Raw genomic sequence first — 27988 nt, 5'->3', positions numbered from 1 at the left:
ATAAAGCAAACATAAGTCACTGTGGGTAGAAAAACAGGATTGTCTGAGTGCTTGAGGAGGAGGAGGAGGGGAGGGTGGTTGTGTATTAGGCTTAAAGGGGAGGGCCACCGCAGACCGTCTTTCGTTTCAGGTTGGATAGACGTATAACGTCACCGCCTTAAGGGTTTTAAAGTCTGACTAAGCTCACTCACACCGACACATACACATCCTCGTCATTTTCAGCTGTATAGCATCAGGGCGGTGTGAGAGAATCCCTCTGCCCGGAGCATGAGCTTTGGATACCGCACCTGAAAACAAGGAAGCGCCGGAGCACATGTTCTCAGAGAGGACACGAAGGACATTCAGTTCTCACAAGTCTCCATGAGGCGGTGGAAGAGACTGGACATGTTTATCTTTTAAGTGCAATTTTGGTGGAGTCTCAGGGTAAGTCGGAAACCTAAATGACTAATCTTATTAGACAGGAAACTATACATATCTACCACTGAGACGCTCCACTGAACTCATACTTTCATTCCTATTGGGATATATTCTTATCTTTGTTTATTATTATTATTCTTATTATATATAAAAAAAACACCCGTGCAGTCACATTGACTAGTGTGATTGATTGAAGTGAAAACTGGAAGCTGGACTTTCTGTGCTCGTGTGATGATCTTCTCCACCTGGCGGAGTGAAGGACGCAGGGGATGCTGGTGATCTCCGGATCCACACCGAGCAACGCGCACACTTGAACACGGAGAAATCCGCCGTCGTCCTTCCTTCTCCTGCGCTCGGTTTTCTTTCTCTGCAAATCACACAGCGCACTCAAAACCAGCAGACTTCACCGACACAGCCTTCCACAAGACCTAGTCAGAAGTGGACATGACTGACGGACCGAGACACCGAGGGAGCGCGGCACCTGCCGGCGGGGAAGAAGCGCCGCAAGCCGGGAAAGCAGGAGGACAATCCTCCGTGGCTCTGAAGAAGGAGATCGGGCTTGTGAGCGCCTGCGGGATTATTGTCGGTTAGTAATGAAGCATGTATGATTCAGTGTACTGTATAAGCACATAGTCATAGTGAGGAATACTGATGAATATATGCCTATCGCCTAGGCAAATTGCACAGATGCCCAAAATGACTGAGAGTGTATTTATATTTGTTTCTCTGGCACACAGTCTAACATTGGGGTGATTAGTTGAGGGTTAAGGATATTGCTCAAGGATTCTTTCTTTGGTTTTCTGGCAGTCCTGGGATTTCGGTTCATCTTACTCAATTTCACACGTCAATTTCTAAGGCAGAATAATAATTTAAAAAAAACAACAACAACAAAAAAACACCATGTTTATTAGTCATACTACTCAACTGGCCAGTGAGAGTCCATTCCTAAACAGATACCGAGTTGTAGTATCTAAGTCTAAGGTCAATTTTTAAGACGAAGGTGAAAGGTCCTTATCTATCGTTTCCTTCATGACGTGTGCTTGCACGCTGCTGCAATGTTAAAACAGCCAGCTTGTTAAACAGTGCTTGACATTGACAGACGCAGAACACGGAAGCGAAGCAAAGCAAAGCACGTGTCAACAAACCACTTGTTCTTTCCGGTTGATCTGGAAGCAGCTTTGCATGTATGACATGTTGATGTCGCTCTGCTCTCATGTTCGTGTGAGTGGCTGTTCTTCTCGTGGGATACAGCGAGCCAGGTGAGAGTGCAGAGGAGCAGTGACCTTGAAATGGAGCAGGACCATAAGGTTTCTATGGAAACGGAATAGTCTGGGCCTGTTCGATGAGTCTCTAGAGAGCGATGCACATCACTAGTCACACAAGCAGTGTTGGTGGGAGAAGAATGTTCTGATCTCTAATAATGCATATGTTTAGATCTTGTGTATGGAATATAGTCAATAGATCAGCTTCTGCTCGTGCAGGAAGAGAGAAACAGGAAGTAAACATGACTTGTATTCTAAATGAACCAAAACCATTCTCAGGGGTTGCCTTCCAGTTACAGCTTTTACAGCAGTGTTGGCTTTATTTCTTGACCCTGTAAATAAGAGTGTCACCTAGTTTTAGAAATATCTAGAAATTCTAAATCATCAGTGGGTTAAAGGGAAAATCCACCCTAAATGACTTGGATATTATTACGTGTAAATAATATCTGATTATTCAATGGCATCCAATATATAAATTCTGTGTTGTCCGCTTAAACTTCAGTCACTCAGATGTTGGTCTATTTTCACTTTCCTACATTACGCACGATACTATTTGTCTACACAGTGGTGCCAGTGAGAATTAACCCTTCATCTCTACCTAATGGAAGCAGTGCAGCAGCGCTTTAGTCCTTTAGTGTGTCCAGCTCATCTGTACACTCTGCTCAGGTTCAGATCAGATTTCAAATCTTCAAATTTCATGCTAATACCGCTGGCAACACCATCACACTCATCATCTTCCAGATCGCTAACTATCCGACCCAAGTGTCTGATGTAACTCAGCACCACTACATAAGTTTAGCTGCTTTGCATTCTAAGCCCAGGGTTTGCTCTTTCCAAAACTTCTAAGTTGACTTTCTCATTAATATGACATTGAATATCTCTGGAAAATCAGTGAGGAAAAGAAGCGCTTGCTCTTAACAACCAAGTCTGACTGCTATGTTTTATGTTTTAGATTTTAAAAATTTCTCCTAATAAACGCCATTTGTAATTGGCTAGCAATGTTCCTGCGTGCCATCATGTCAGCAAACAAACCTCTTTGATAAACTTCTCACGCTAACTAACAAATTAACACCAGAACCACTAAACACATCACACTCAGATCAACAAAAATGATTTAAAGTGTTTTCAGGATGGCGTGTTCTTTAAAGTAGCCATTTGGCCTGGGTATTATCACTTGCCCACGTGCTAATCATGTGAATATTATTAAAAGCTAACAGTCATATTGGATCTCTTGTATGCCTATCAGCCACCCTTTGTTCTGTGCTCGTGTCACTGAGTTTCTCAAAGGATCAGAAACACCACTCCAATCCATTTAGCCCATATAATAATTCTATATTAGCCACTCAGCTTTGCTCCAGCTGGGTTTTATATATATATATATATAATATTTTACATATATATATATATATATATATATATATATATATATATATATATATATATAATATATATAATATATAAATATATTATTTAGTTAGTTAGTTGCAGGTAGAATCCACAAGGTCCATAAACAAGACAAAGTGAAAGTTATTTGTAGCTCAAGGTTGAGGTTGTGGTTCAAATCCTAGTTCTCTTGCACTATTAAATGCTATAAAAGTGAAGATATGAGGTGGTTAATGAACACGATGCAATCAAGCTGACTGACAGGTTTGTAGTTTTCAATGTTGCACATTCTTCACCTCGGTTATACTCGGAGCTGATTAGACTCAAACGTAGGTTAGGGGAGCTGATGGATTTACTGCTGGCCTAGTTGGAGTGCATCCAAGCACCAAACGTCTATGTCCAGTCTCTGCCTGCTGGGTATGTGGGACTGGGGTTGTGGCGGTTACTTTCTGGTTAATGTTTGGTGCCAAAATAGTAGTTTAATCATGAGACAAGTGTGATAGTGCTGGAAAAGCAAGTGAAGATAAAACCGTTGGTTAATGTCATCACTGATCTCGTCATTCGAAACAAGTTAAGGCAGTCATGGCTGCTTTGATGCTTCTGCACAGTCGTGTGTGTGTGTGTGTGTGTGTGTGTGGTTTGTAAGCGGAAGTAAAAGCTGCGTTTGAGAAACTGAAAAAGCATGATTCTGTTTTCATTTTGATGAAGAGATGCTTTTTTTAAAAAAGTGGTCTATTGTAGGAGTCCGGCTCGGTATCTATTGTTAGTGCATAATGTTACCATGATTACAATAGTTGTAAACAGGATATTTAATGTTTGTGTATAAAATTCCTTTCATAGAATGTTCAAAGAGCTGTATATGTGAACCACAGCAGGCTCCGGACTATAGGAAGTCCTAGCAAGAGTTTATTTTGGAGACACCCTGCTCCCCCTATTATTTTTAAATCACTAAACTCCTAAAAACTAGACTATTAGAAGAAGAAAACACGCCTCACAAGCCTAATTGTACAGTGTTGTTAACTGTATTACTAAAAACACAATCACAGTTTAGTGAACATGAACATTTGGATCAATATGTTGATATAGTAATCTTCACGTCATCACATTTCACTCGTAGAGATTAATTTAAACGAAGTTTAAACAACATCCTCCGGATGTACAGTAGTTACTTTACTTTTTTTTTTGGGGGGGGGGGGGGGGGGTAGCTTTTAATTAAAGAGAAAAAAGCTGTCTTGCTGCTGCCATAGGCAGCATGAATCATGGCACATGTTTAAAGTCATGTGGAAGATGGAAGTACAGGTATAAGCTTTAGTTTCTCCTCCATGTCTCTACTTAGTAAGTTGCTTCTTGCCACATTCATCTCAATGGCTGTTATCTTAAAGCTCAGCGGCAGACAAGGTCAAGTTTGATTTTTGTATCGCTAGAATTCAAATGTATGATGCCCAAGCTAGTATGTAAGTAAAGCAGCACAGATTGAGCCATTGGAAAATAATGGCAGCTCATGTCCTGTAGGCATCCTGAGAATATTCCTACTCGTTTACTGTTTCTGTTGATGCAGAGCAATGATGCGGAGACCCTGGACAATATGGAGACCCTTGTTAACTTCCTATTCCACATGAATCAATGTGGCCTCTGTCTTGTACTAGTGCTGTACTACACACATAAACCCGCTCTGATAATGATCACTCCAAAATAATCCTCTCATTGTGCACTATTTCTAAATGGGTGGGGTTTAGAGCTGGTGATTAAACAGATTGACGGATAAACCGCCCCAGTTGCCGGAGATTACTCTCCGTCCTGCTTGTTCTCTTTCACTCTCGGCGGTTCCCGCTAGCAGGACACAGAAATACAGCCGGATCAATAGAGCAACAGAGGAGAATCAATACAGGAGGTTGGAGGAGATTAGTGGCAGCTCGCCTGTTTGGGTGATAACATTATTGGTTGATATTGCACGAAAATGTAGGTTTTAAAGCACCTGTAGTTTATTTTCTTATTACACTTCATACCACAAGAAAAAAAGAGGCTCAATAGGGGATTGACTGTTTATAGTGGCTAGGACATAAGTGTTAACAGAAAGTAACATGTTTTGTGGGTGTTCCACAACATTAAAAAGAACTCTAAACACTTGTATCAATTGTAGGATAAGAGGAATAAAACATGCTGTTATTTCACAATAATTAACCCCATTGATTGAGCTCATTAACTGTCCACTGCTAGATCCTAATGAGACTTATAGTCCCTCAATAGACACGTGTTCTACGCTTCTAATACCTAGTTAGAGTGAGCAAGGTCTAGGCCTCAATAAATTAATCTGACCACAGATTAAAAACCATCAGATTAAAAATACATCGTGGCTGATCTTTTAAAAGCTGGATTTAAATACGACCGTTCCATTTGGTTGTATTGAAATCATGAATCAGCCTGTAATACTACCGTCTGACGATGTGAGATGCTTGTGAGCACTCGGGTAGGATTGGATGGTCGCATGACTGACGCTCTGCTTTAGCAAACACAAATACACCGCGAGAAAGAGGAAGTGAGGGGAAGTAGTGCGTACACAGGAAGCCCTCGTGCTTGCCTATTCCACTGGAGTCAGCACCGCACGAAGGATCCATTTGCACTGGAGCTGCACGTGAGCTGCGTAACGCTCTCTACGAGAGCAACTGGTTCTAACCAGTCTTCGGGTCAGGCGTGCTTAAGGCAATTAATACCAGACCGCTACGTTTCTGAAATTGCAATGTGAGCTAGCTGGAACCAGATTACTGAAGCCACTGCCCAGGTCTTGCACAAACAAGGTGGCGTGTGATGCTAGAGATCATATAAAGTTGCATAACCTGCAGTTGGCTGGTGTTAGGCATGCTAAAATTTGAAATGCATATTCAAACTACAAATCAGGAATTGAATATAGTCAGTGATCACATGCAGAAGTGCACAGAAAAGAGAATCATAAGGTAACCCCTTATGATTCTCTGTTCTGTGCACTTGTGCATGTGGACCAGCCAGAGCTGTATGGAGTGATGCTACCTAAAAAGGGTTAAAGATCAGATAATACCTTCCTTCATATTTGTCCTCATCAGGAATGAATAATCTGATTTAGTTTATGTGTGACCTTTCGCCTACTTATCTATTTAAGATTTGAGCCCGAGTACTACTCTGGAGCTTTTACCCAGCTGGCTCTTGTTTGTCATATCAGACCGTATGAAACTCTTAGCTTATGGGGTCTTGAGGATTTACTTGCTGTGTCATGGTTTCTCTTGTAAGACTTGAAAGTAGGAGACCGGGTAAAGGAACCCGTCCATCAAAAGGACTGTAAAGATGTCCTAGGATAAGGGCACATTGTTCTTATCAAAGGTCACCCAGGGATTTCCATGTGGACTACATGGTTATTTTCTTTCCCCTTTGTTCCTGGAGAGTCATCCCACGAGGCATGAACAATCCAGTGGGAATGGAGCACTGTTTGGTTTGAAATACACACACACGTGTGCATGCATGCATGTAGCAACTCACTCACACATTTATGAGCTGTTGGAATCACTCAGATCACTCAGAATGAGGCGTGTCTTAGATAAAACACACACACACACACACACACACACACACACACACACACACACACACACACACGCTGCACCTGTTAACCCCAGTATGTGGTACTGACTCAGCACACTACTCTCTCTGTTTGCTGGCCTTGTGGGTTTTTTTTTTTTCCCTCCCTCTATCCTGACATCCTCATTTTCCTTTGATTCACACAGCCGAGTCGATGCATTTTTCTGCTTTGCTGGTTTCTTTATAACGTCCCATTTTTCTCTGACATGCCAACTAACATTATTCACTCGTGTATGTGATGCGTTTCCATCAGTCCCGCTTCTGTTGCGGAACATCTTTATTTCCAGTTTCATTTTCTATCTATATATCATTCTATCTGTCCTTGTCTCTTCAGGAGGGGTTTGGTTAGATTTGCTGAGGATGCATTGTCACTTTGTGAACTTTGGCTGCTACGTGATACACCCTTATCTGAAGCTGAAATGCTTTCCTGTTAGCCATACAGGGCTACAAAGTCTACAAAGTCTACAAAGCTATGCACAAAAAGATCCACGGTTGTGATCACTGATTGGCTCTTGTAAAATACTGTCAATATTTTCCGTCTTTCGTGCAGCGAAGCATTTATGTGTGGTAATCTAGTAACCCGGTAAATCAGACGTAGCTGATAGTCCTGTTCAGAGATGCTAGTTCTGTATAACTATAACTATATCACATCATAACCATTCCATACAATGTGTGCCTCAGGTAACATCATTGGCTCGGGGATCTTCGTCAGTCCTAAGGGTGTGCTGGAGAATGCTAGCTCCGTTGGCCTAGCGATCATCGTCTGGGTCGTTACGGGTGTCATCACCGCTATCGGTGCTCTCTGCTATGCTGAACTAGGGGTCACCATCCCGAAGTCTGGCGGTGACTACTCTTATGTCAAGGACATCTTCGGTGGACTGGCAGGGTGAGTGTCTTTACATGAGACAATTCAGATACAGCTCAAACACTCGGGTGCTTCAGTACCGATAGACTGGTGCTTTTTCACATAACTGGCTTTTAAGGTGGCTCTCTGACTCGGGAACATCACTCCACAATATTTTTGCTTATCTGCCATCTTTGAAGGCCAGTTTGAAACCTAATATACTCCACACTTTTAAACGTTTTCATTTTTAGCTTTATCACATTTTTATTTGGATTTAAAGCAAAATTAGGGTGGCCCACCTGAACATTATTATTATTATTATTATTATTATTATTATTTCATGCTAATATATGATGAAGTATAGAATGTTCTTACTCTGAATAGACCACATTCAAATGATTCGTAGTCTTAATGACCGTCATTAACGTGCATTTGTTCTGTTAAATGTTCTCCGACCACTAATGCCTTTCGAATTGATTTTGTTATTCTGAATTTCACAGCATAATGAATTGCAGGAATCAAGCTAACAGGGTTATCAAAGCAGAAACTGTATGACGTCCTCGTAGCAGATGGAAAATTGGAGGACGAATGTGAAGTCCTAGTGTTCCCATTCCTTTCTCACCGATAAAACTCATGCCATCTGACGTCCTTTTGGCCTTTTCTTAAACTAACAAACTTCCTTTACTACAGTTTACATTTACATTTTATTCATTCAGCAGACGCTTCTATCCAAAGCGACTTCCAAATGAGGAAATGCAGGCAAAGCGATATATCAAGTGGAGAACAATACAAGTGAATACAATACTAGAGAAGCATTAGATTAGAAAACCGCTTGACCTTCATGTTAATTAAAGTGAATTAGTACACAGAGTTGTTATTTCCTAATGCTAATGCAGAGCTTATAATAGGCTTATGCATTATTCACATACCAGTGAGAATAATCGATGCTTTTGTCCACATTGTGTCACCGTGTGTGAGAATGGGTTTCAGATTTACATAATTATTTGAAACGATAACCAGTGGCTTCGATAGGGAGTGTGATGGTGGTTTTAGTAGTAATGGTACATGTAAAATGTATAGACATTTAGAAACGCATGAGTCTGCTTCCAGACTGTGTGATCATGTTCGTGTTCTTGTGTGTTCCAGGTTCCTGAGATTATGGATTGCTGTTTTGGTGATCTACCCCACCAACCAAGCAGTCATCGCTCTCACCTTCTCCAACTATGTCCTGCAACCACTCTTCCCCACCTGCTTCCCACCCGAGAACGGCCTTCGTCTGCTTGCTGCCATCTGTCTCCGTAAGTCCCGTAGAACAGTATGGGGGAGGGGAGAGGGACAAAAAGAAATTGAGAGGGAGGAAAAACAGGAAATGATGGAGAGAGGGAGAAAAGAGTGTTTGTGAGGCCACAAACAAAACCATAAGCACATTACGAATCTGAAATTATGCCAAGCTCAGGGCACTCTTAAAATTAAAAATGCTTCTTTCGAGCATTTCTGGTTTCCTAAAAAAAAACAAAAACAAAAAAAACTTCCAGTGCATGTTTCTTTCACCATATTTAGTCAGTGACATAATAAAGTGGACGATTATTTCCCACTACAAAGAATGTAGACATAAATAGTGGAAAATGATTCTTCAGTTATTTAAAGACTTCATGCTGAGAACCTTTTCTGCTATCCTTTATCTTTCAAAGTGATGGCAAGGCTCTGTACATGTATACACCCGTGTATATTTTTAGCACATTTAAGCAACATTTAGAAGAGGACCTCCTGTTGACCTCCACCAACTCGTCACAAAAGAAACAACAGTTTATGTAAATGCATTGTTTTTTCATCTGTTTGTGATTTTCTTGCTGTTTTATGCCTCTTATTCATACCAAAAGGTATTCAGTCATGGTGTGTATGCAGCCTTTTCTCATAAAGAGGTTGCCATAACAACTCTCCTCGTGATGACGACAATCACGGAGGTTGTACTAACACTGTAGAGCTGATCTAGGAACAGATCTGATTTTCAGTGCAGTGGCATGCCAGGAAGAAAACCGACACCAGATCAGAAGTGCTACTGGATCAAGGCTGTGCTCATGAGAGGCTCTCGGAGGATGAGCGATGATTCATGATGCGGTTCTTCTAATCTGATTGCCAATCGTACCAGAGACAAACAGTCTCGCTCTGAGAAGTGCATAAACATGTTTATTTCGTATATACCTGCATTCACACTGCAGGTTAAACCGGACCAAATCCATTTTCATCTTATTTGTTTGTCCATGACAGTGTGAGTAGCAAATTGGCATTGAACCTGACATTTATCATTCATTCCTAATTGGACCAGTTTTCTATGTGGTATTGCAATTCAGTACATATTTGAAATGTGCCAATGAACAGTCAGTTCAGTCGGTCCTGTGTTGAGGAAATCCTGTGGCAAATCAGAGAGAGGTAATTAAAAGTTGCACCCAATGCCAGTTTAACAACCTCAATGGTTAATGCAGTCAGTCTGCCTGGAATGCTAGTTAAGTGTGATTTTCTCCTACAGAGACTGTCACACTTCTGCTTAAGTAGGATAGCTACATGGCATAAAATATTACTTGTGCCTAAACAGTTCGGCTTGTAGTCAGATACAGAATGTTAAAATGTCTGACATGCTCTCACCTCACAGTCCCCCGTCTCAATTTTGGGCATAACTAGACTTTAAAATGCAAAATACCTGGGGGTGAGATTTATGCAAAAGAGAAGCACATTTCAGTTCAGGAAAGCCTGTGACTTTGAGAGATCTATTATTTTATATATATATATATATATATATATATTATAGTGATGTATATAAAATCTAAATTTCACTATGAAGGGTTTTCCCAGGTGATAGTTTAAAACTCCAACATAGATAAAAGAAAAATCAAATGAGTGGATTATCAGTGAGGTGTAAATAGAGAGAAATGGAGATAGATAGATGTGTGAAGGATAAAGCGATGGAGGACAGACGCTGGGGGGGGAGTGTTGAGAAAGGATGGCTGTATGAGCAGACCTGGAGCTATTTGACAAATCTCACACTCTCATCACAAATACTACAGGAGGTGTGGAGATCACCGAGCCAAGAAAAACAGTTACAGAGAAACTGAATGTGTTGTACTGCCTTCCAGTCATATTGGCACCCTTGGTAAATATGAGCAAAGACGGCTGTGAAAAATTGCCTTTATTGTTTAACCTTTTGATATTTTGTTCAAAAAAAAAAATAAATAAATAAAAATACTCTGCTCTCATGGATATCAAACAATTGCAAACACAACACAGGTTTATCAAAAAAAAAATCTTTGTTAAATGTAGGTGTGCAATAATTATTGGTACCACCATGAATTAATATGAGAAACATTTTTGAAGTATATTCACAGCCGCCTTTGCTCATATTTACCAAGGGTGCCAATATTACTGGAAGGCACTGTACACACACACACACACACACACACACACACACACACACACATACATCCATACACATACATGTATAATATAAAATCTGTATCTCTTAAATAGTATCAGATCAGGTTACAGAACATTGTGTGATATCAAACAAAAATATTTAGAGTTTTTGTTTTTGAACGGCTTGACCCCGTTTTAGGTATCGTATTTGTGAGTATTGTGTGAGTGGAGAAGAGGCACTGACCTGGTTTCACCTGTTCATGTAAAGCTGATGTAAGCGGATCTACAGGAGGAGAGGGGGCTGTCCTAGAACCTGTGTTGTCTTGTGTTTCTCAGAATGGTGCCAGCATATGGGAAGAAGGAATGCCCTCGGGATTCTGTGCTAGATTGAATGGTTGGATAGAAAGGAAAAGCTGAAGGAAGGGCTTTTTTTTTGTACTAATGTTTTTTGTTTCGGCCCAGTAAGGATAAAGGAAGGAAAAGTTACAAAGAGCACACTGTTTCAGGCCATTGCTAGCCTTGTACTCCTCTACTGTATCCTACTTACATGACACACTAACATTTTAAAGGAAGCTGTTGAACGAGACATTTTGGCGCTATGCAAAATGAGCAGGTTGTTTATACAGTAAGTGTAAAGAATTCTGGGAGTTTCTTTGGTTTTGTATATATTTCAGCATCTTGTGAGTTCTTAATGAATCAAGTCTGAAAAAGTTTTAGTTATGATTGGAATACAGTTAGAATTTGTGCATATTTCTGTACATTTTTAAATCCGGCTCTTATGCACATGAATTTTGTTTCCTCTTTACAACCTGCTGCTAATTACTCAGTATCTGTTGCTTTTATCTGAAAATATGACTTCAGGAGAGATTTGATATTTACTCGTGTAGATGCCCGCTATCACGAAAAGCTGTTTATACCGAGTTAGGCCATAACAAGGTAAAGCCACTGCTTCTGCTTACATGAAACCGAATACCCTTCACATTTTCACCACCTGTTTATGTCTCCAGACCCTGAGAACTGGATGGCTGACAAATTACGATAATTAAGTGACAATGTTCTTTTCTGAGAGTACCGTGAGAGTATTTAATGTTTGATTGTAGTTAACAGGGTGTTTATGGCCCCGGTTATCTTTCCTCAGACGATACTGACACCGTCAGCACTGGTTCTTGTTGACCGATTTTGGAACAGCGTGTTCCTAAACCTAGTGCTATTAGTGTCATAGTGACAGCTGAGGTGCTACTCCCTTGTTTTTTTGTTTTTTTTTTTAAATTTGCAGAGCTTTTCAGACTGAATGTGTAAGCCCTGTTTAAAAATGCGAAACAAATATAATAAGAGCAAAGGCATTTAAACGCTTCATGCATGTGAGAGGTGGGATTGAGGTTTTCCTGCATAGTATATCCACATGTTTGACAGAAACTATAAGCATTCAGCATAATCCCAAAGTCCAGGGTTTGAAGTTAACTGAGGTTTCTACAAGTAAGCTGGAAAGAAAAGAATGCCACAACCTTTGTTTATGACCTAAAAGTGTACTTTAGCCATTGCAGGAGTTAAGTCGTGTGCGTGTGGGAACGTGTGTGTATGTGAGACCCTTGTGTGTCTTCTTTCACCTGACTCATATTTTGCATGACTCAAGCAAAAACATGCAGCAAACAAATGATTCAGAACCTGAATCCTGAATCACAGCTGAGCATGTATTCCCTTTTTTCTGTTTTAAATTCAAATGGCCTGATAAAATCAAGGCCTATGTTTATCATTGCCGAGTGTTTATACGGTATAGCCTTATTTATATTCCCTCTGCGTTTTCCACGATATCATTATATCCACTGAGTACCGTCTGATCCAGGATCAGCACTCTTTGTTTGAAGAGTTTCATAAATACAAGTCTGGGAGAAGAACATTTTTTATTTAAAGACTTTTTGTCAATAGTTCCATTTAATCTTGTACATCATCCACGAAACAAGGTACTTCCTGTTATCACTTATAGTAGCTAGAGCCAGATATTTTCTCACTAGTCTGTGTAATTTCTTTCTTGAAGTTAATAATACAAAAATGCAGGTTGTCAGGAAACACAAAGTCCCCTGTCTGAAGTCTCTGAAGTCTCATGTTCTTAAAGTTAATTATTATAACCTGCTGGTTTTTTATTCAGTACTGTTCCAGGTTTTACTATGGGAGAAATAGCACATGAACTTGCTTTAAGTTTGTGTTCGGTATTCTGATGTCGCCCTTCTGATCTCTGTCTGTTTTAGTGCTGCTGACGTGGGTGAACTGTGCGAGCGTGCGCTGGGCCACACGCGTACAGGACGTGTTCACGGCTGGGAAACTGCTGGCCCTCATCCTTATCATCATCATGGGCATTGTACAGATCTGCAAGGGTAAGAGCCATCTGCCTAAATGTCTCTGTGTATCTGTGTGTGACAGGATGTCCATGTGCAAGTGTGTGATTTTTATTTATTTATTTATTTATTTATTTATTTATTTATTTTGTGTGTGTGTGTGTTATTGCTTTTCTGTTTCTCCAGTCCACTGATCACACAGTTACACCTTCCCCTTGCTGTCTAAAGAGAAGTCATCAAGTTCAAAAGCACTACGATAGCAAAGCTGTGATAACTGTTTTCTCAGCCAAAGCATTGTCAAGGATTAGACAGGCTTGCAGTATAGAGGGGGGTGTTATATAAGGGTTTATTCCACAGACTGCTCTGATATGACTGCAGTGACAGCTGTTCTCAGCCTCTGAATACAGAAAGCAAACAGGAATGGTGTGTGTTTGTAATAGATCGTTAACACTGCCACTGTGAGTGTATGGCTTTCTTGTTGCTCACTCATGTGTGAGGATGGATTCGATCTGAGCAGAAGAACTGAGAGGTCACGGCCCAGAGAAAGACCTTTTTATGAGCCTATTAATGCAATAAGACAGGAAGTTTAGGTTTCTCATTATTCCTTGTGCTTTTTCTGTCTCTCTGTACAGGCGACTATTATTGGCTGGAGCCAGTCAATGCCTTCGAGCCGTTTCAGGACTATGATGTCGGTCTGATAGCTCTAGCATTTCTGCAAGGCTCCTTCGCTTATGGAGGTTGGAACTTCCTTAACTATGTGACCGAGGAGCTGGTTGATCCCTATGTGTAAGTCTCCAAGCTTGGGCATAGATTGATGGTAACTAACCAAATGTTATGTCGGGAATATCTGACAAGCCGTCATAGGAACAGGTGTAACAGGAAAAAGTAATTGTCAGGCTTCCCTCATGCCCCCTAGCAATGTCTATATATTGCACCTTGCAAAAGAATTCCGCACTGGAACTTTTCCACATTTTGTAGTGTCATCATTAACCAGTCACTGATTTTTGGTGGATGGACTCCTCTAGACAGAGCTGTATCTGTGCCCTGTTCTTTAAAATTTGGGTTATTTTTATTTTTTATAACCAAACATGGATTCAAACTTTTCCAGAGATTTGTCCCAGACTTGTTTTGATAGCTCCTTGGTCTTCGTGATTCTGTTTGTTTACATATTTTCTCTAACAAACTCTTGGGCCTTCCAGGACCCAGTGTATTTATATTAAGGTCACATGACCGATAGACTCCATTCAACTATTTGTCACGTCTGATAATAACTGCTTGCACCAGAACTAACTTATGGGTTTCACAGCAATGGGGGGTGAATACTGTTGCACACTATATTGATTTATTGCCCCCACTTCAGTATTATGGGCTATTTTGTGTAGATTCATGACATATAATCCCTATGAAGTCCTTTGCAGTTCCAGGTTGTATCACTACAAAATGTGGAAAAGTTCAAGGGGGTAAATACTTATGCAGTGTTGTGTAGTAATTTGTACTAGTTGACAACTTAAAGCCTTGAGAACCATTAGTAATGCTTAGTAATAGTGCTTTACTAGCACTAGCCATCAGTACTTTTAATGCTATACAGTAGAAATTATTTATTAGAACTAGAAATAATGTATTAATAGCAATCCAGTTCAACACACTGAGAAGGAAACAGTGACATGGCAGGTAGAAGAAACCTCTTCTGCATCTTTCTCTATACAGAAACCTGCCTCGTGCAATCTTCATCTCCATCCCCCTGGTGACTTTTGTTTATGTGTTTGCTAACATTGCGTACGTCACCGCCATGAGCCCTCAGGAGCTGCTGGCCTCCAACGCTGTTGCTGTGGTGAGTATTCTGTCTCCTAATTGGCCTGAATTGAACCATTCACCAGTTTGCAGGTCACCACGGAGCAGAGCTGCGCTTCAAATAGTATTGATTTATATATCGATTAGATACAATATAAAGTATTTGTATATCATGTTGATGAATTGTGTTTTGCCTAGTATTTTACGACATATCTAAGTATCAATTGTTCTCCCAATTTCTCCCAATTGATACTTATGCCATAATCCAATATGAGAAATTTGTGAATTCAGGTCGACTAAACGTACCACTTGGATTGTTCAAATTCGTCAACTTTCCAGGCCCTTCTCCTCCACTAGATCTCTGTTTCTCTCTTGCTCGAGCTCTCATTCACCACTCTTTTGCTCTCTCCCAGACGTTTGGTGAGAAGCTGTTGGGAGTGATGTCATGGATCATGCCCATCTCAGTGGCTCTGTCCACCTTTGGGGGGGTCAACGGCTCCCTCTTCACCTCCTCTCGGTCAGTCTCACCATCCATTTATCCATCCATCCTATCCAGTCATGCTTTGTGATTACCTGTAAACACAGTCCTTCATCTTGGGCTCATTGTGTGTCTTGTCTCATGTTATGTTCTTCCATATGTTGCCATTCTACACAGTGTCAGTGTCTGTGCCTCGCAAACACTGACCTATCAGTGCAGATATGTCCTCTGGCTCGTAAATATGTCATGCTGTGTACAGTGGTCTCTATTCCTTTCTCCTGGTCTCTGTCGGTCGTCTTCAGTTGTCATTCTCTCTTTCACTCAGTGTCTAATGTCTGCTATTGGATTGAATGTCCTAAATTGCTGCATGCACCATTTTCTATCAGGTTGTTTTTCGCCGGTGCCAGAGAGGGCCATCTCCCCAGCCTGCTAGCTATGATCCATGTGAAGCGCTGCACACCTATTCCTGCTCTACTCTTTACTGTGAGTCACATACACATTCTTTTTTTTGCTTCCACTCTTATACTCTACAGGTTGTTAAATATAATTCACAATGGATTACCAGTATCTGAGGAATAACTCCTGTCAATCATTGAACTCTGCTAAATGTAGTCGTTTCTTATTCTCCTCGTCTGTTTTTTTCTTTCTTTCTCAGTGTATCTCGACCCTTCTGATGCTGTGCACTAGTGACATATACACACTTATCAACTACGTGGGCTTCATCAACTACCTCTTCTATGGTGTAACAGTTGCCGGGCAGATTGTCCTGCGCATCAAACAGCCTGACATGCCACGACCAATCAAAGTGAGTGTGTTTTTGAAATAAATTTAAAGAATATATTTTCTGTTGTTTTGTTGTTTTTTTCCCCCGACTTTAACAGATTCTGATTTTGATTAACCCTTCTAGTATGTTATAGGTTAGTGCCTACTCAGCATGGCTCAAGGTCCCTTTCCAGAACCTTTAAATTAACTGTCCCTCAGTGGTGGAACGAACTTCCAACCTCAATCCGGACCACAGAATCTGTCACTAAAGACCCACCTCTTCTGTGAACGCTTAACTAACCCCTAGAATGCCAAACCCCACATTATGTAAAAAAAAAAACAAAAAAAAAAACAAGCAAAACAAAAACATACTCTGGCTCTTACACCCCTACACTGTGCACTTTGCTTCTCTAGAACTCTATTAATAAATCTTGTATGGTAGCACTACTTGTATTGTTCTCCGCTTGATATATCGCTTTGCTTGTATTTCCTCATTTGAAAGTCGCTTCGGATAAAAGCGTCTGCTAAATGAATAAATGTAAATAGGTCAATTTGAGCAATTTCCACACTTAAGACGTTTGAAATCCTGGTTGATCTCTCTTTTTAGCTTTGAAATTCTTTGACTTTATTCCTCATTTAGGGTCATGAACATGCAAATATTTCTTCTTATGGCTTGTCCAAGACAAGCCATAATAAAGGTTTCCTGTTTTAAGCTGTTCAATGCTGTGGGTTTTTTTTTTTTTTTTTTTTTTTTTGTGTGTGTGTGTGTGTGTGTGTGTGTGTGTGTGTGTGTGTATTTAAACTGTAGAAGTCATTTCGACCCAGAATATAATGGATGTAAAGTTCCCCCCCCCCCCCCCCCCAAACAATTTGTATATTGAATATCGTTTAAAGTTCCATAATGTAAAATGTCATTCAAAAGAGGAAAAAAAAAGTACCTGCCGTTTTCCTTTCATGTTCCTTTCATAAGAAATGCATGTTCTGTTCTTATGCAAATTAGAAATAGTCCTTGGCCCTACACACCCCTCCCTGGGAAACCGGTGTGGCACAGCCTACATTTCCATGTTGAGAGATAATTGGCGCTTGTACTTCATGATGCAACACTGTTTAATACTAACTCACATTTGTTTGTTGTTGAAATATTCAGCCATGTTGCAGGTATTCGAAATTCAGACTGTGACAATTTCTGAGTTTTTATAATGTTCAGGGTGACATTAAGTCGTCTCAAAGATCCTCCGTGAGCCACGTTCATTTAAATATGAAACTGAGAACGAGCTCCTATTTACTAAAAAATTTCAACAAATTTTCTCAAGAATATCTAATAACACACTTGTATTCTGATCTCAGATCAGCCTAGTGTGGCCAGTGATCTACCTGCTGTTCTGGGCCTTCCTGCTGGTCTTCTCTCTGTACTCTGAGCCTGTGGTTTGTGGTATCGGCCTGGCCATTATGCTCACTGGTGTTCCCGTCTACTTCCTGGGTGTCTACTGGGATAACAAGCCCCAGTGCTTCAACACATTTGTGGGTAAGTGGAATAGACTTGGTTTATGTCTTTATTTGATCCCCGTCTTAATTAACTTGTAGATAATTACTAATGTGTATATAATATAAATAGTAACACAATGCTTTTATAACTTTCCTCAGATAAGATGACTTACCTGGGCCAGAAGTTCTGTGTGGTGGTCTATCCAGCAGAGGATGAGAAGCCTGAAGACTGCCGAGAAGACGGGATCGAGATGAAAGAGGACTCTACTCCCCTGTCTGCAGCAGACAGCGCAACACCAAACTCGGCTGATTACTGAATACAAGAACGCAGACATACACACTCTCTCACACACACGGTCACGTGCAGAGTGCCCGGATGATACAGATCCACACTGGCAAAATGGGTGTTGAACTCCTAAAACACACACTAGTAAGCCTTTTTCGATTGCTGCACATGTGCAGGGTTGTCATTTCCTATCAGTATGAGGTAGACTGAGGTAGAGGTGAGAGGTTAGTGACGAGGATGGGTAAAGGAGCTGGATGCTATTCCAGTCCTCTACATGTTTAACTTAACACCTCAACATGGCCGCCATGCTGCAGTAGCTTCTGTAAAGAATCCAGCTACATTTTACCCCCCCATCTCTTAAGGCAACGTAAAATAAACCATTAAAACCGAATGTACTTAAGACTGTACTATTTTGGTAATGTCTGATTTGTAATACAGAATCAAATCCGCACTCTTTTGTTAATGTATAAAATCCAACTAAAATGACTTTCATATCCACACTCTAGCTTTGTACCTCTCATCCTCTGACCTCGAGTACTCCTCCACCTTTTTCTTTTATTAAAGATGTAGTCAATGTACTACAGTGTTTTCATCTAGACACACACACACATTATAAATGTATATGCCACATCGAGATCCACACCGTTTGCTTAGTGCAGTATTAGTCTTTCATGTCCTACAAAATCATCTTTAGTGTACTTTAACCATGCAAAGTATTTTGATTCCAATATTTATTAGATTCAGCTCCACCAACACACTAAAAAAATTTTTTTTTTTTTTTTTTAAAAATTCCAAAATGTTCTTTTTTTTTTTTTTATCCACAATTGTGATGTTTTGTCTTTATTGTTGTTATTCCTTTGTGTCATTTTTAGTCAATGCTTTTTGTTTTGTTTTTGTCTTTTATCCAATTGATAACTCTGGGATTTTCTTTTTTTAAGCTTGAGATAGTATCTATAAAATATATATATTTAAGAAGCACATTTTGTGGTTTAGAGTAGTTTTCTACCAGAGTCTTTGGCTGGTGTGAGTACAATTCTAACGCTTTTAATTGCCTTAATTATAATATTAGATAATATGCCTGTATTTAGGCATTCATGTTATCACTGTTTTATTTTTGTTTTTTTAAACACCATTGAACAACCCCCCCCCCCCCCCCCCCCCCCCCATTTTTCTTTTTGAAGATAATACAGTTTACGGGAAAAAAAAAAAAAAGGCTCTGAAATTTTATGCTGACTGCTTAATAGGATGAACTGGACTAATAACATCATACATGATTTTAGTGCTGATTTTCTTTTATTATATTCACACACCCTGAAGTAAAAGACACACTTTCTAAAAACACTCATGCATGTGTTCAGTTGTAAATTAAAATTTAAATACGTTGGAATTAATTTCACGTGCGTAAAAAGGATGTATTTTCACGTGCAGTAGCTTGTCTTTAGTTCACGTTTCGAAAAAAGGAAAATGACGAGATGTAAGGGAGTGCTATATTTTTGTTCTTGAGATGACTGTCGAAAAGACACAAATATATATAAAAACAAAATAGAGGACTGTATAAATGAGTACTTGAGTACTAAACATGTATTTAGAGTCAGATAAGTCATTTGCTATTAATATTCTTATTACTCTAAAATAATTTAGCTGTATTATAGGTGTTAATGTGGCTGCAATAACTTGACTAACTTTAACTGACCAAACCAGCCCTTCTCTTCACCTTCTATATCATATATCTGTGCTGCCACTGTAAATAAAAAAGAAATGACGGTATACACAGCTGACAGTGCTTATATTGTCCATATTTGCTATTGTGAGATGCCATTTGTGCAACAGGATTTCATGTAGGATTATATTCTCCCATGTCCAAAATCCTACATATCCCAATCCGATGCGTTTAATTTTTGCAGTGATTTGAGTGATCGAGACACACACTTTCTCATGATTCTGCAGCTTTTTCCTTTTTTTAAATGTAAAAAAAATAAATAAATACATAATACGACAGAGGTGCAATCATTCAAATGTACTTCCCAACAATAGCAAAGTGGACAGAAAGGTTCAGAGTCGGCTATTGTGTGTGTGTGTGTGTGTGTGTGTGTGTGTGTGTTTGTGTACATGATGTGTGATGTTCATGGTCGCAGGGTCTATGTCTATGTGCCTACGTAGTGATGTCACGCTTTTTCCTAATCAATACTCGTGAGAAATGATCACCACTAAAATGAGTGCCAATTGTTCCCTGTGTGTATAAATATAGTAAATGTGTGTAAGTGCTTGTGAACAAGCAATAGAATGTATAGTGCTGACTTTCAGGACACATCTTAAGTCTTATATTAAAAGAAAGAAACGCTATTAAAATAACTTTCTCCAGGCTTATAAATCTGTTTGATTTATAATTCTATACACACCATTTTGCAGGAGCTTTAGACCTTACTAGATCTTTCACGGTATATGTCATAATCAATAGGAAATCTTAACAGTGTTGCACATCTCATTCACTACAAACACTCAGAGCATATATACGCTGTCCATTCCCACAGACTTCTGAAGACAGGCCACTGAAAGCCATGCAAGATGTTGGTGTAACCCATAACTGAGCTCTTTAGATGTGTCCACAGGATATGACTCCCCACCCATCAGCAACACGTGATTGATGTTTATGATATTTAAAATGTCTTTGTCGTGTTACATTTCAATTGAGCTTTATTGTTTTTGTTAGATGTTTTTCTTTTTTTTTGACATGAAAAGTTTGATAAATACAGTGAAAATCTCAAATCATCCAACACACATTACTTCCAGATGAAGTTTCTACTGATCTCGTTTCTTATGGATTTTGTATGTGTTTCAGCTGTGTATTGAAGACAAATAAATCTCTACACCCAAATTAATTAATACATAGTGTGCTGTTTTATGGGGCATTGCTTAAAACGTTTTGTTGTAAAACAGCACCACCTACTGGGTGAATTCATTACAACTTTAAGGTCATTCATCCATTCATGCATCCATTCATGCATTAGGACCTGCTTTTATCCTGGTCAGGGTTGCAGTAGATCAGGAGCCTATCCTGGGAACAGTGATAGAGGGCTCAAAGTGCCGGGATGCACCCGGATTAGGATGCCAGTCCCTCACAGGACACCATGTACACACACTCATCCACACCTAGGAGCTAATTGGAGTAGCCAGTCCACCTACCAGCTTGTTTTGGGAGATGGGAGGAAGCTGGAGAACTGAAAGGAAACCCACCGGACACAGGCGGAAACATGTGAAACTCTATACAGACCTGAGCTCAGGATCAAACCTGTAGCGGTTATACTGTAGCATCACTGAGACATTTTTCCAATTTAAATGTACACTCATTTTATTAGGAACACTATTCTAATACTAATCCCTTTGCTCTCAAAACAGCCTCAATTCTTCATGGCATGGATTCCACAAGATGTTGGAAACATTCTTTTGAGATCCTGGTCCATGCATCACACAAATCCTACAGATTGTTCAGGTGCGAATCTCCTGTAGTACCTCATCCCACGTTGAACTCATCGTCATGCTCATGAAACTTGCTTTGTGACATGGTGCATCATCATGCTGGAAGTCGCCATTAGAAGTTGTATAAATTGTGGCCATGAAGGGATGCACATTCCCTCAAAGCAACAATACTCAAATAGGCTGCGGCATTCAAGCGATGACTGATTGGTATTAACGGGCCCAAAGTGTGACAAGAAAACATTCCCCACACCATTATACCACCACCACCTGGACTGTTGACACAAAGCAGGTTGGGTCCATGGATTCATGCTGTTGTTGGCACCAAATTCTGACCTTACCATCTGTGTGCCTCAGCAGAACTTGAGATTCATCAGACCAGTCTTCAATTCTCCAGTTTTGGTGAGCCTGTGCCCACTGCAGCCTCAGCTTTCTGTTCTTGGCTGGCAGAAGTGCAACCCGACGTGGTCTCCTGCTGTTGTAGCCCATCCTCTTCAACATTCAACCTGTCCTGGATTGTGAGATGCTTTTCTGCTTACCACAATTTTACAGAGTGGTTATCTGAGTGACTGTAGCCCTTCAGCCAGCTCGAACCAGTCTGGCCACGCGCTGACCTCTCTAATCAACAAGGCGCTTCTCTCTGCAGGACTGCTGCTCTTTGGATGTTTTTTCTTTTGCAACATTCTGAATAAACTTTAGGGTTTTCTGTTTTGCATGAGAACCCCAGAAGATCAGCATTTATAGAAATAATCACACCAGCCTGTCTATCACCAACAATCATGCCATTGTCAAAATCACTGAGAGCACATTTCCCCCCACTCTGATGGCTGATGTGAATATTACCGAAAGCTGCTGGCCCGTGTCTGCATGATTTTATGCATTGTGCTGCTGCCACACAATTGGCTGATTAGATATTTGCATGCATGAGTAGAATAGAGCTGGGGTTATTAAAGGTATGGCTGAGAGCACATTTGAGAGCACTGAGAGCACATTTCCCCCCACTCTGATGGCTGATGTGAATATTACCGAAAGCTGCTGGCCCGTGTCTGCATGATTTTATGCATTGTGCTGCTGCCACACAATTGGCTGATTAGATATTTGCATGCATGAGTAGAATAGAGCTGGGGTTATTAAAGGTATGGCTGGTATTCAAAGTACATATTGAAGTAAATAATATGACAGTACATTTCAACTTACATAAATAGAACCAGTAGAGATTTCATACTCTACTATTGTGAAAAGTCCCACATGATTTACACCTCTCAAAGACTCATCATTGCTTTAGGAGATAATCTGACCTGGATACTGAACATTTGTACCCAAGAGCTGCTGCTATCATCGTTAAAGACTCTCCTGTGCTCATCCCAGGACTCTTCACTGAACATCCTTTCAACACTCCTAGCACTGCTGGGATTTATAGTAAATAACTGTGGAAGAGTAATGATTAATAACCACAGTATACAATCTGGTGTCTATCAGATGAGTCTAGTTCCTCTCAAGGTTTCTTCTTCATGTGGTCTGAGAGAGATTCTCCATTCTACAGTCGCCTCTGCTCATTACAAGATGAAACCTACATCCAAATTTCTTTAAAGCAACGGTGTGTCAATGTCTATTAAAACACTATACAAATAAAATGAAATTGAATTGAACTGAACTGAGGAATCACTCCTGGTCTTGCTAGAGTTTTAATATGTGTCTGAGACAGAGTTTAAACAGTTGAGTGTTCGTATAAGCTTCATGAATCAATATACATTTTAGTTCTGCACCATGGTCATATTGAGCGACCATGTGTGATTGATTATAACTATGGGGGACTGTTAGTGTTGTATAAAGTACCCAATCATTCTACAAATAAAAGTAAAAAACAATACCTTACTGCGAAACGGTTCGAGGAACAGTTGAGCCCTTTCCCAATAATGCCCTCCTTACACACACTCTGATTTAGTGGACAGCTTCGTCTAGGCACTCATGCCTGTGCCATCCATCCATCCATCCATTTTCTGTATCACTTATCCTACACAGGGACAGCCTGGAGCCTATCCCAGGGCACGAGGCAGGGGACACACTGGACAGGGTGCCAACCTATCACAGGGCACAATTGGGCACACATTCACACACCCATTCATAAACTATAGACAATTTAGAGATGCCAATCAGCCTACATCAAATGTCGTTGGACTGGGGGGGGAAACCAGAATACCTAGAGGAAACCTCCAGAGCACAGGAAGAACATGCAAACTCCGCTCACACAGGGAAGTGGCAAGAATCGAACCCAAACCCTGGAGATGTGAGGCACCCATGCTAACCACTAACCCACCATGTCCCCCTGCCTGTGCCATAGCCTTTCCCTTTTTAAATAACAGATTTAACAGCCCTCTACAAGATGTTGAAAGTTTGGGATCTGTTTTATAACCAAACCCTGACTGATACCTTTTCAGAACTTCCAGGAAGAGTTGAACTTATACACAGATCACATGACACAATGGAGGTGAACTCCATTCAACTAATTATGTGACTTCTGCAAATGACATTGCTCCCCCCTCACCACCTCCACCTCCACCTCAGTGCTGTGAACTATTTTGTGAAGTCATTACATACGTTCCCAATTAAATTCATTTCAAGATGTATTTGGAAAAGTTAAAGAGAATGAACACTTATGGAACAGACTTTAAATATTGATATGGAAAAATAAGTCATTCAGAGTGGATTTTTCCCTTTAAAAATAGTAACCGACTCATTCTACTGTACATCCTCCATAATAACGACAGACTCGAAAACTCCAGGGGAGAAAAATGTCAATACTGTGTTTTATTGACTAATAATCCTATTGCATCAGTTTCACTTTAACAATAACTTCAGCATCACTCATCGTAAACTTCAACCAAGCGTGACAGTTCTCTAAGAAGGATAAATTAGGGGAAGAGTGATGAGGACAGGAAGAAGCTGTAGTTTGCTACAGGACATAGACACTTTGTTACACAATAGCCAGCAGAGTCGCCACTGTGGAGTTTGGGTCAGATGATTGTTTAGGGAAGAGTGGCATGTGTGTTGAGGCTGCCAGGTCACCTTTGCTGCTGAGGGCAGGTCTGGTGTTTATAAGGCCTGCAGGAGGTTGTTGGGGTGTTGATGCACTCGCCCTCCTCTTAGCGCAAGGACCAGATGCAATACAGAGCCTCCCTGGATTTTATAGTCTGCTGCTGTTTTCTCATCGTTCCTGAAAACAAGCAGAGGCATATTTAGAGTTGGAATGGTTTCAAAGTGAGCATGTAGTTGTGACTGAAAAAATATCTTAATGGAGATCAAGTGAGAGCAGTGCTGGTTTTCCAGTAGCACTGAATATCAGAGCGCACACACAGACAAACATGAGTTATTTTAATAATTACATAAAAACTCCCAATATGAAGATTTAATTTTTTAAACCGTGGATAATGTAGCAGCTATGTACGCTGGTAAACATGTGGATTTTCAGAATTACATGTTGACACTGATCATTAGATAAACCCTGTATCACTGTGCAGACTAGAAAACGATTGGTGTACTAGAACTGCTGAGAAGAATGAAACGCTGGACACTTTTTTTTAAGTCACAGCCTGCCCTACAGAGCTCAGCTGCTGAGGTTTGAACATTTCAAGGCGTTTAACAGATAAGCAAGAGCACCACCGCACTACATAAAAGTGGACTGGGTCTCTTTAATGCGTAAAGCATATAGTTTATGAAGTACAATGTGGATTTGAATCCGTCCGTACAGGATTTCACACAGTTTTTTTTGTGATTGTTGCGGCCAAAAATGCTTGATTTTGCGGCTGAGTTTTTGTGTGCTTTTTTGCAGAGAACTACTTGAATTGGTGAAATTGCAATTGCATGGTTTATCACAGTGATGTTTGTTGGTAAACGAGACCTTTTAGCTGTACTCATGTTCGACGCATGTGAATCGAAGAGGGCTTTGGCTGAATGCGCGTTGTGATGATGTCACATGACGCGTCTCGTCCCAAATCTGTGGTAATTTTGAGAAATTGCAAGCTCCTGTGAATATTGCAGAGTTTACTTGATTTTGCATTCATTTCTACGATCGCACCATCCTGGAGGGACTTCTTAAATTTTGCTGATTAGCAGTGTTGTAGTGAATGGGGAAGGTGGGACTTTACTGTAACTAGTGAAACTAGGCAAGCTGTGTACCATGTCTCCAACTCGGCACACAATTTTTATTATTCTCTCTTACATGTTATCAAGGTTGTTATGGTGTCACATTTCCATGGGTAGTCACAATGAACGATCAGACAATTACCGTACCACTGACTTTGACAACATGGCTTTGACTCTCTCTAAAAATTGTAACCATTCCCTTCTCCATTTCTGAGCATTGGGGACACAGACATCACGGACAAACCCATCTGGCTATGTAATCTGCTACTGTTGTAAGGATGCTGCATTGCTACCTCTACTGCCATTCCTAGAACGTTCATAACTCGATCATACATGACGGGCATCAAACACACAAAAAAAATTACATTTCTGACCAGAACTAAACAACCATTCAGTTTTGTGCTGCATACTGCAGCGTTAATTAAATGAGTTTTTATTGATTTATTTATTTTTGACTCAGCATGTCTCCCTTCTTAACAGCCATTCTCTTTCCCTGCTTTATAATGACGACACTATAAATGCTGACGACGCAAGATTTTATAGAAAATTTGTTCCCAGAAATATCCTCTTGAGAAGAGGATATTTAGAGGTCACAATAAACATTACACATTCTGGTTTAAAAATACCAAAGATCAATTATACTACACAACACATAGGATATACTTCACCACTAGCTTTAAGCATTATTCCCTACAGAAGTGTGTGTGGACTTCTCTTACATCTGTTTTCCACTGTAGATGAGTCGCTGTTGCTGGGGTGGAATTCCCTCTTTTTCCTCCACTCTTTCTTTTATTCTCTCCACCTAAAAACACACACACACACACACACACACCTCATTATATCAAAGGCACAAATCTGACCTGCAGAGGATTGAACTCTGCTTAACTCTTAATTAAGCAGTGTTCTTAAATAGAGAACTCTGCTTAATTCTTACACTCTTAAATAGAGAACATTATAATATACACAGTATATAAAAGTAAGGAACCACGGAAATAATAATAAAACTAGATATATGTATGATAAATGCACCGGAAGGAAACAAACCTTGTCTGTGGGCTCGATGTCGATTTCTATTTCTTTACCAGTCAGGGTCTAGATGAGGAAAGAACAGTGCACAGCGGCTGATTAGCTGCTTAACATTAAGCTCAGCGCGAGTTCTCTCATATAAAAATATGATTAAATCCCACACTTTTATTGATATGGTTTTAGTGCACAGAATATGTAGAAGTCTACTCCGCTTGTGTTATAAAAGCTGCCGTGTAAACAGAGTGACGTTACAGCCTGCTAAAGTGCTCGGCTAACTTCGCTGGCTAACTCCGCTAGCTAACCGGCAGCGTGAATGAAATAACATCTTCCCGATTTCTTACCTTAACTTTAATCAGCATTGTGGCTTTTGTTTGCTTGAACAAACGCCGTGAATAAAGGCAAAAAAGTTAAACCAATGAAGCAGGAAAATAAGACAGAATATCTCTCTCTATCAATAATTCCCTGGATTTATCTTTTGCATTCAATTGAAGTTCCTGAGTAACTCACAAATCATTCCTACCATACACTAGCCTGAATTAAGAGTTCCGACAGAAACCACGGGACTAAATTAATTTTCTCGGAAATAACATAAATATAATGACAAACATATGTGCGAATAGAATTAATAAGTATTTGTTTTATATGTAATCCAACAAATATGTAAACAATCTGTGTTTAACTTGGGACGGAACTAAAAGCTAAGTAGCAGGTTAACATGGGTTGCCAGGTCAGCGTGACAAAATCCACCCTCTAAAACGTTTTTCGACACTTCAGTATTAACAAAGCTTCAATTAGTAAAGCAGTGTTACAGAAAAGAAGCAATACCCCACTTATCAACAATACCCCAGTTATGACAAGGATCAAATAAATTGCTCGCGTAACAGAATATATAGGTACCAAAATGTTATATAACCACAAACATCTCTACTGACATAATAGAAACCCTCAAAGAATTTGTAATGGTTTTAATGAGAATTGTATTTGTTTTAATGGAAACTGTAATGGTCCCTGTGGGTCTCTAGTGGTAATTTGTTGCCCTCTATTTGTAGCATGTTATGTCTAGTGTATTCCATTAAGGACCAATAATGGTAATGGTTTTAATAGTTAGCTGATGGTTTGTAATGGTATTTGTAGTGGAACCCGTTATAATTTATGTGATGGTTGATATAGTCCCGTCCCGCCCCCCCCCCCCCCCCCCAAGAAACAGTAGACCCATCACTGTAATGTTTTAATTTATCTTCAATTATCTGAAGGACATGTTCCGAATTAAACAGATACACCTACACACAG

At 40.1% G+C, this 27988-nt stretch overlaps 2 protein-coding genes across 3 annotated transcripts; one reads left to right on the top strand and one right to left on the bottom strand.

The window, feature by feature from the left end:
• Nucleotides 1–81: 81 nt before the first annotated feature.
• slc7a8a (solute carrier family 7 member 8a) lies at nucleotides 82–18836 on the top strand. 2 transcript variants are annotated; one of them, XM_053629456.1, is made up of 12 exons: nucleotides 82–423; nucleotides 614–1003; nucleotides 7350–7554; nucleotides 8659–8810; nucleotides 13167–13292; nucleotides 13886–14039; nucleotides 14961–15084; nucleotides 15458–15561; nucleotides 15909–16005; nucleotides 16178–16327; nucleotides 17632–17809; nucleotides 17929–18836. In XM_053629456.1, exons 2-12 carry the CDS (start codon nucleotides 862–864, stop codon nucleotides 18084–18086), a joined length of 1590 nt encoding a protein of 529 aa, XP_053485431.1. In that variant the 5' UTR covers nucleotides 82–423; nucleotides 614–861; the 3' UTR covers nucleotides 18087–18836. The 2 variants fall into 2 exon arrangements, with proteins under 2 accessions (XP_053485431.1, XP_053485430.1); XM_053629455.1 differs by having other exon boundaries at nucleotides 586–1003.
• Nucleotides 18837–24312: 5476 nt separating this feature from the next.
• Nucleotides 24313–27390, bottom strand: nedd8 (NEDD8 ubiquitin like modifier). The gene is made up of 4 exons (XM_053629507.1): nucleotides 27040–27390; nucleotides 26717–26764; nucleotides 26392–26474; nucleotides 24313–24743 (listed from the first exon to the last, which is right to left on the bottom strand). The coding sequence occupies exons 1-4, from the start codon at nucleotides 27055–27057 to the stop codon at nucleotides 24623–24625; spliced, it is 270 nt and encodes an 89-aa protein (XP_053485482.1). The 5' UTR covers nucleotides 27058–27390; the 3' UTR covers nucleotides 24313–24622.
• Between the last annotated feature and the right edge of the window lie 598 nt (nucleotides 27391–27988).

This window comes from Ictalurus furcatus, chromosome 7, assembly GCF_023375685.1.
Source record: "Ictalurus furcatus strain D&B chromosome 7, Billie_1.0, whole genome shotgun sequence".
In the NCBI taxonomy this organism is placed as follows: Eukaryota; Metazoa; Chordata; class Actinopteri; order Siluriformes; family Ictaluridae; genus Ictalurus; species Ictalurus furcatus.
This window is presented reverse-complemented; position numbering and strand designations above follow the sequence as displayed.

Bases quoted from the DNA above. Each gene is read 5' to 3' on its own strand.
- slc7a8a (XM_053629456.1), top strand. From the start codon at position 862: ATGACTGACGGACCGAGACACCGAGGGAGCGCGGCACCTGCCGGCGGG. The intron at 7,555-8,658 runs GTGAGTGTCTTT...TGTGTGTTCCAG, and splicing joins ATCTTCGGTGGACTGGCAGG to GTTCCTGAGATTATGGATTG. The intron at 17,810-17,928 runs GTAAGTGGAATA...AACTTTCCTCAG, and splicing joins GTGCTTCAACACATTTGTGG to ATAAGATGACTTACCTGGGC.
- nedd8 (XM_053629507.1), bottom strand. The intron at 26,475-26,716 runs GTTTGTTTCCTT...GTGTGTTTTTAG, and splicing joins ACATCGAGCCCACAGACAAG to GTGGAGAGAATAAAAGAAAG. The intron at 24,744-26,391 runs GTAAGAGAAGTC...GCTTGTTTTCAG, and splicing joins ATCTACAGTGGAAAACAGAT to GAACGATGAGAAAACAGCAG.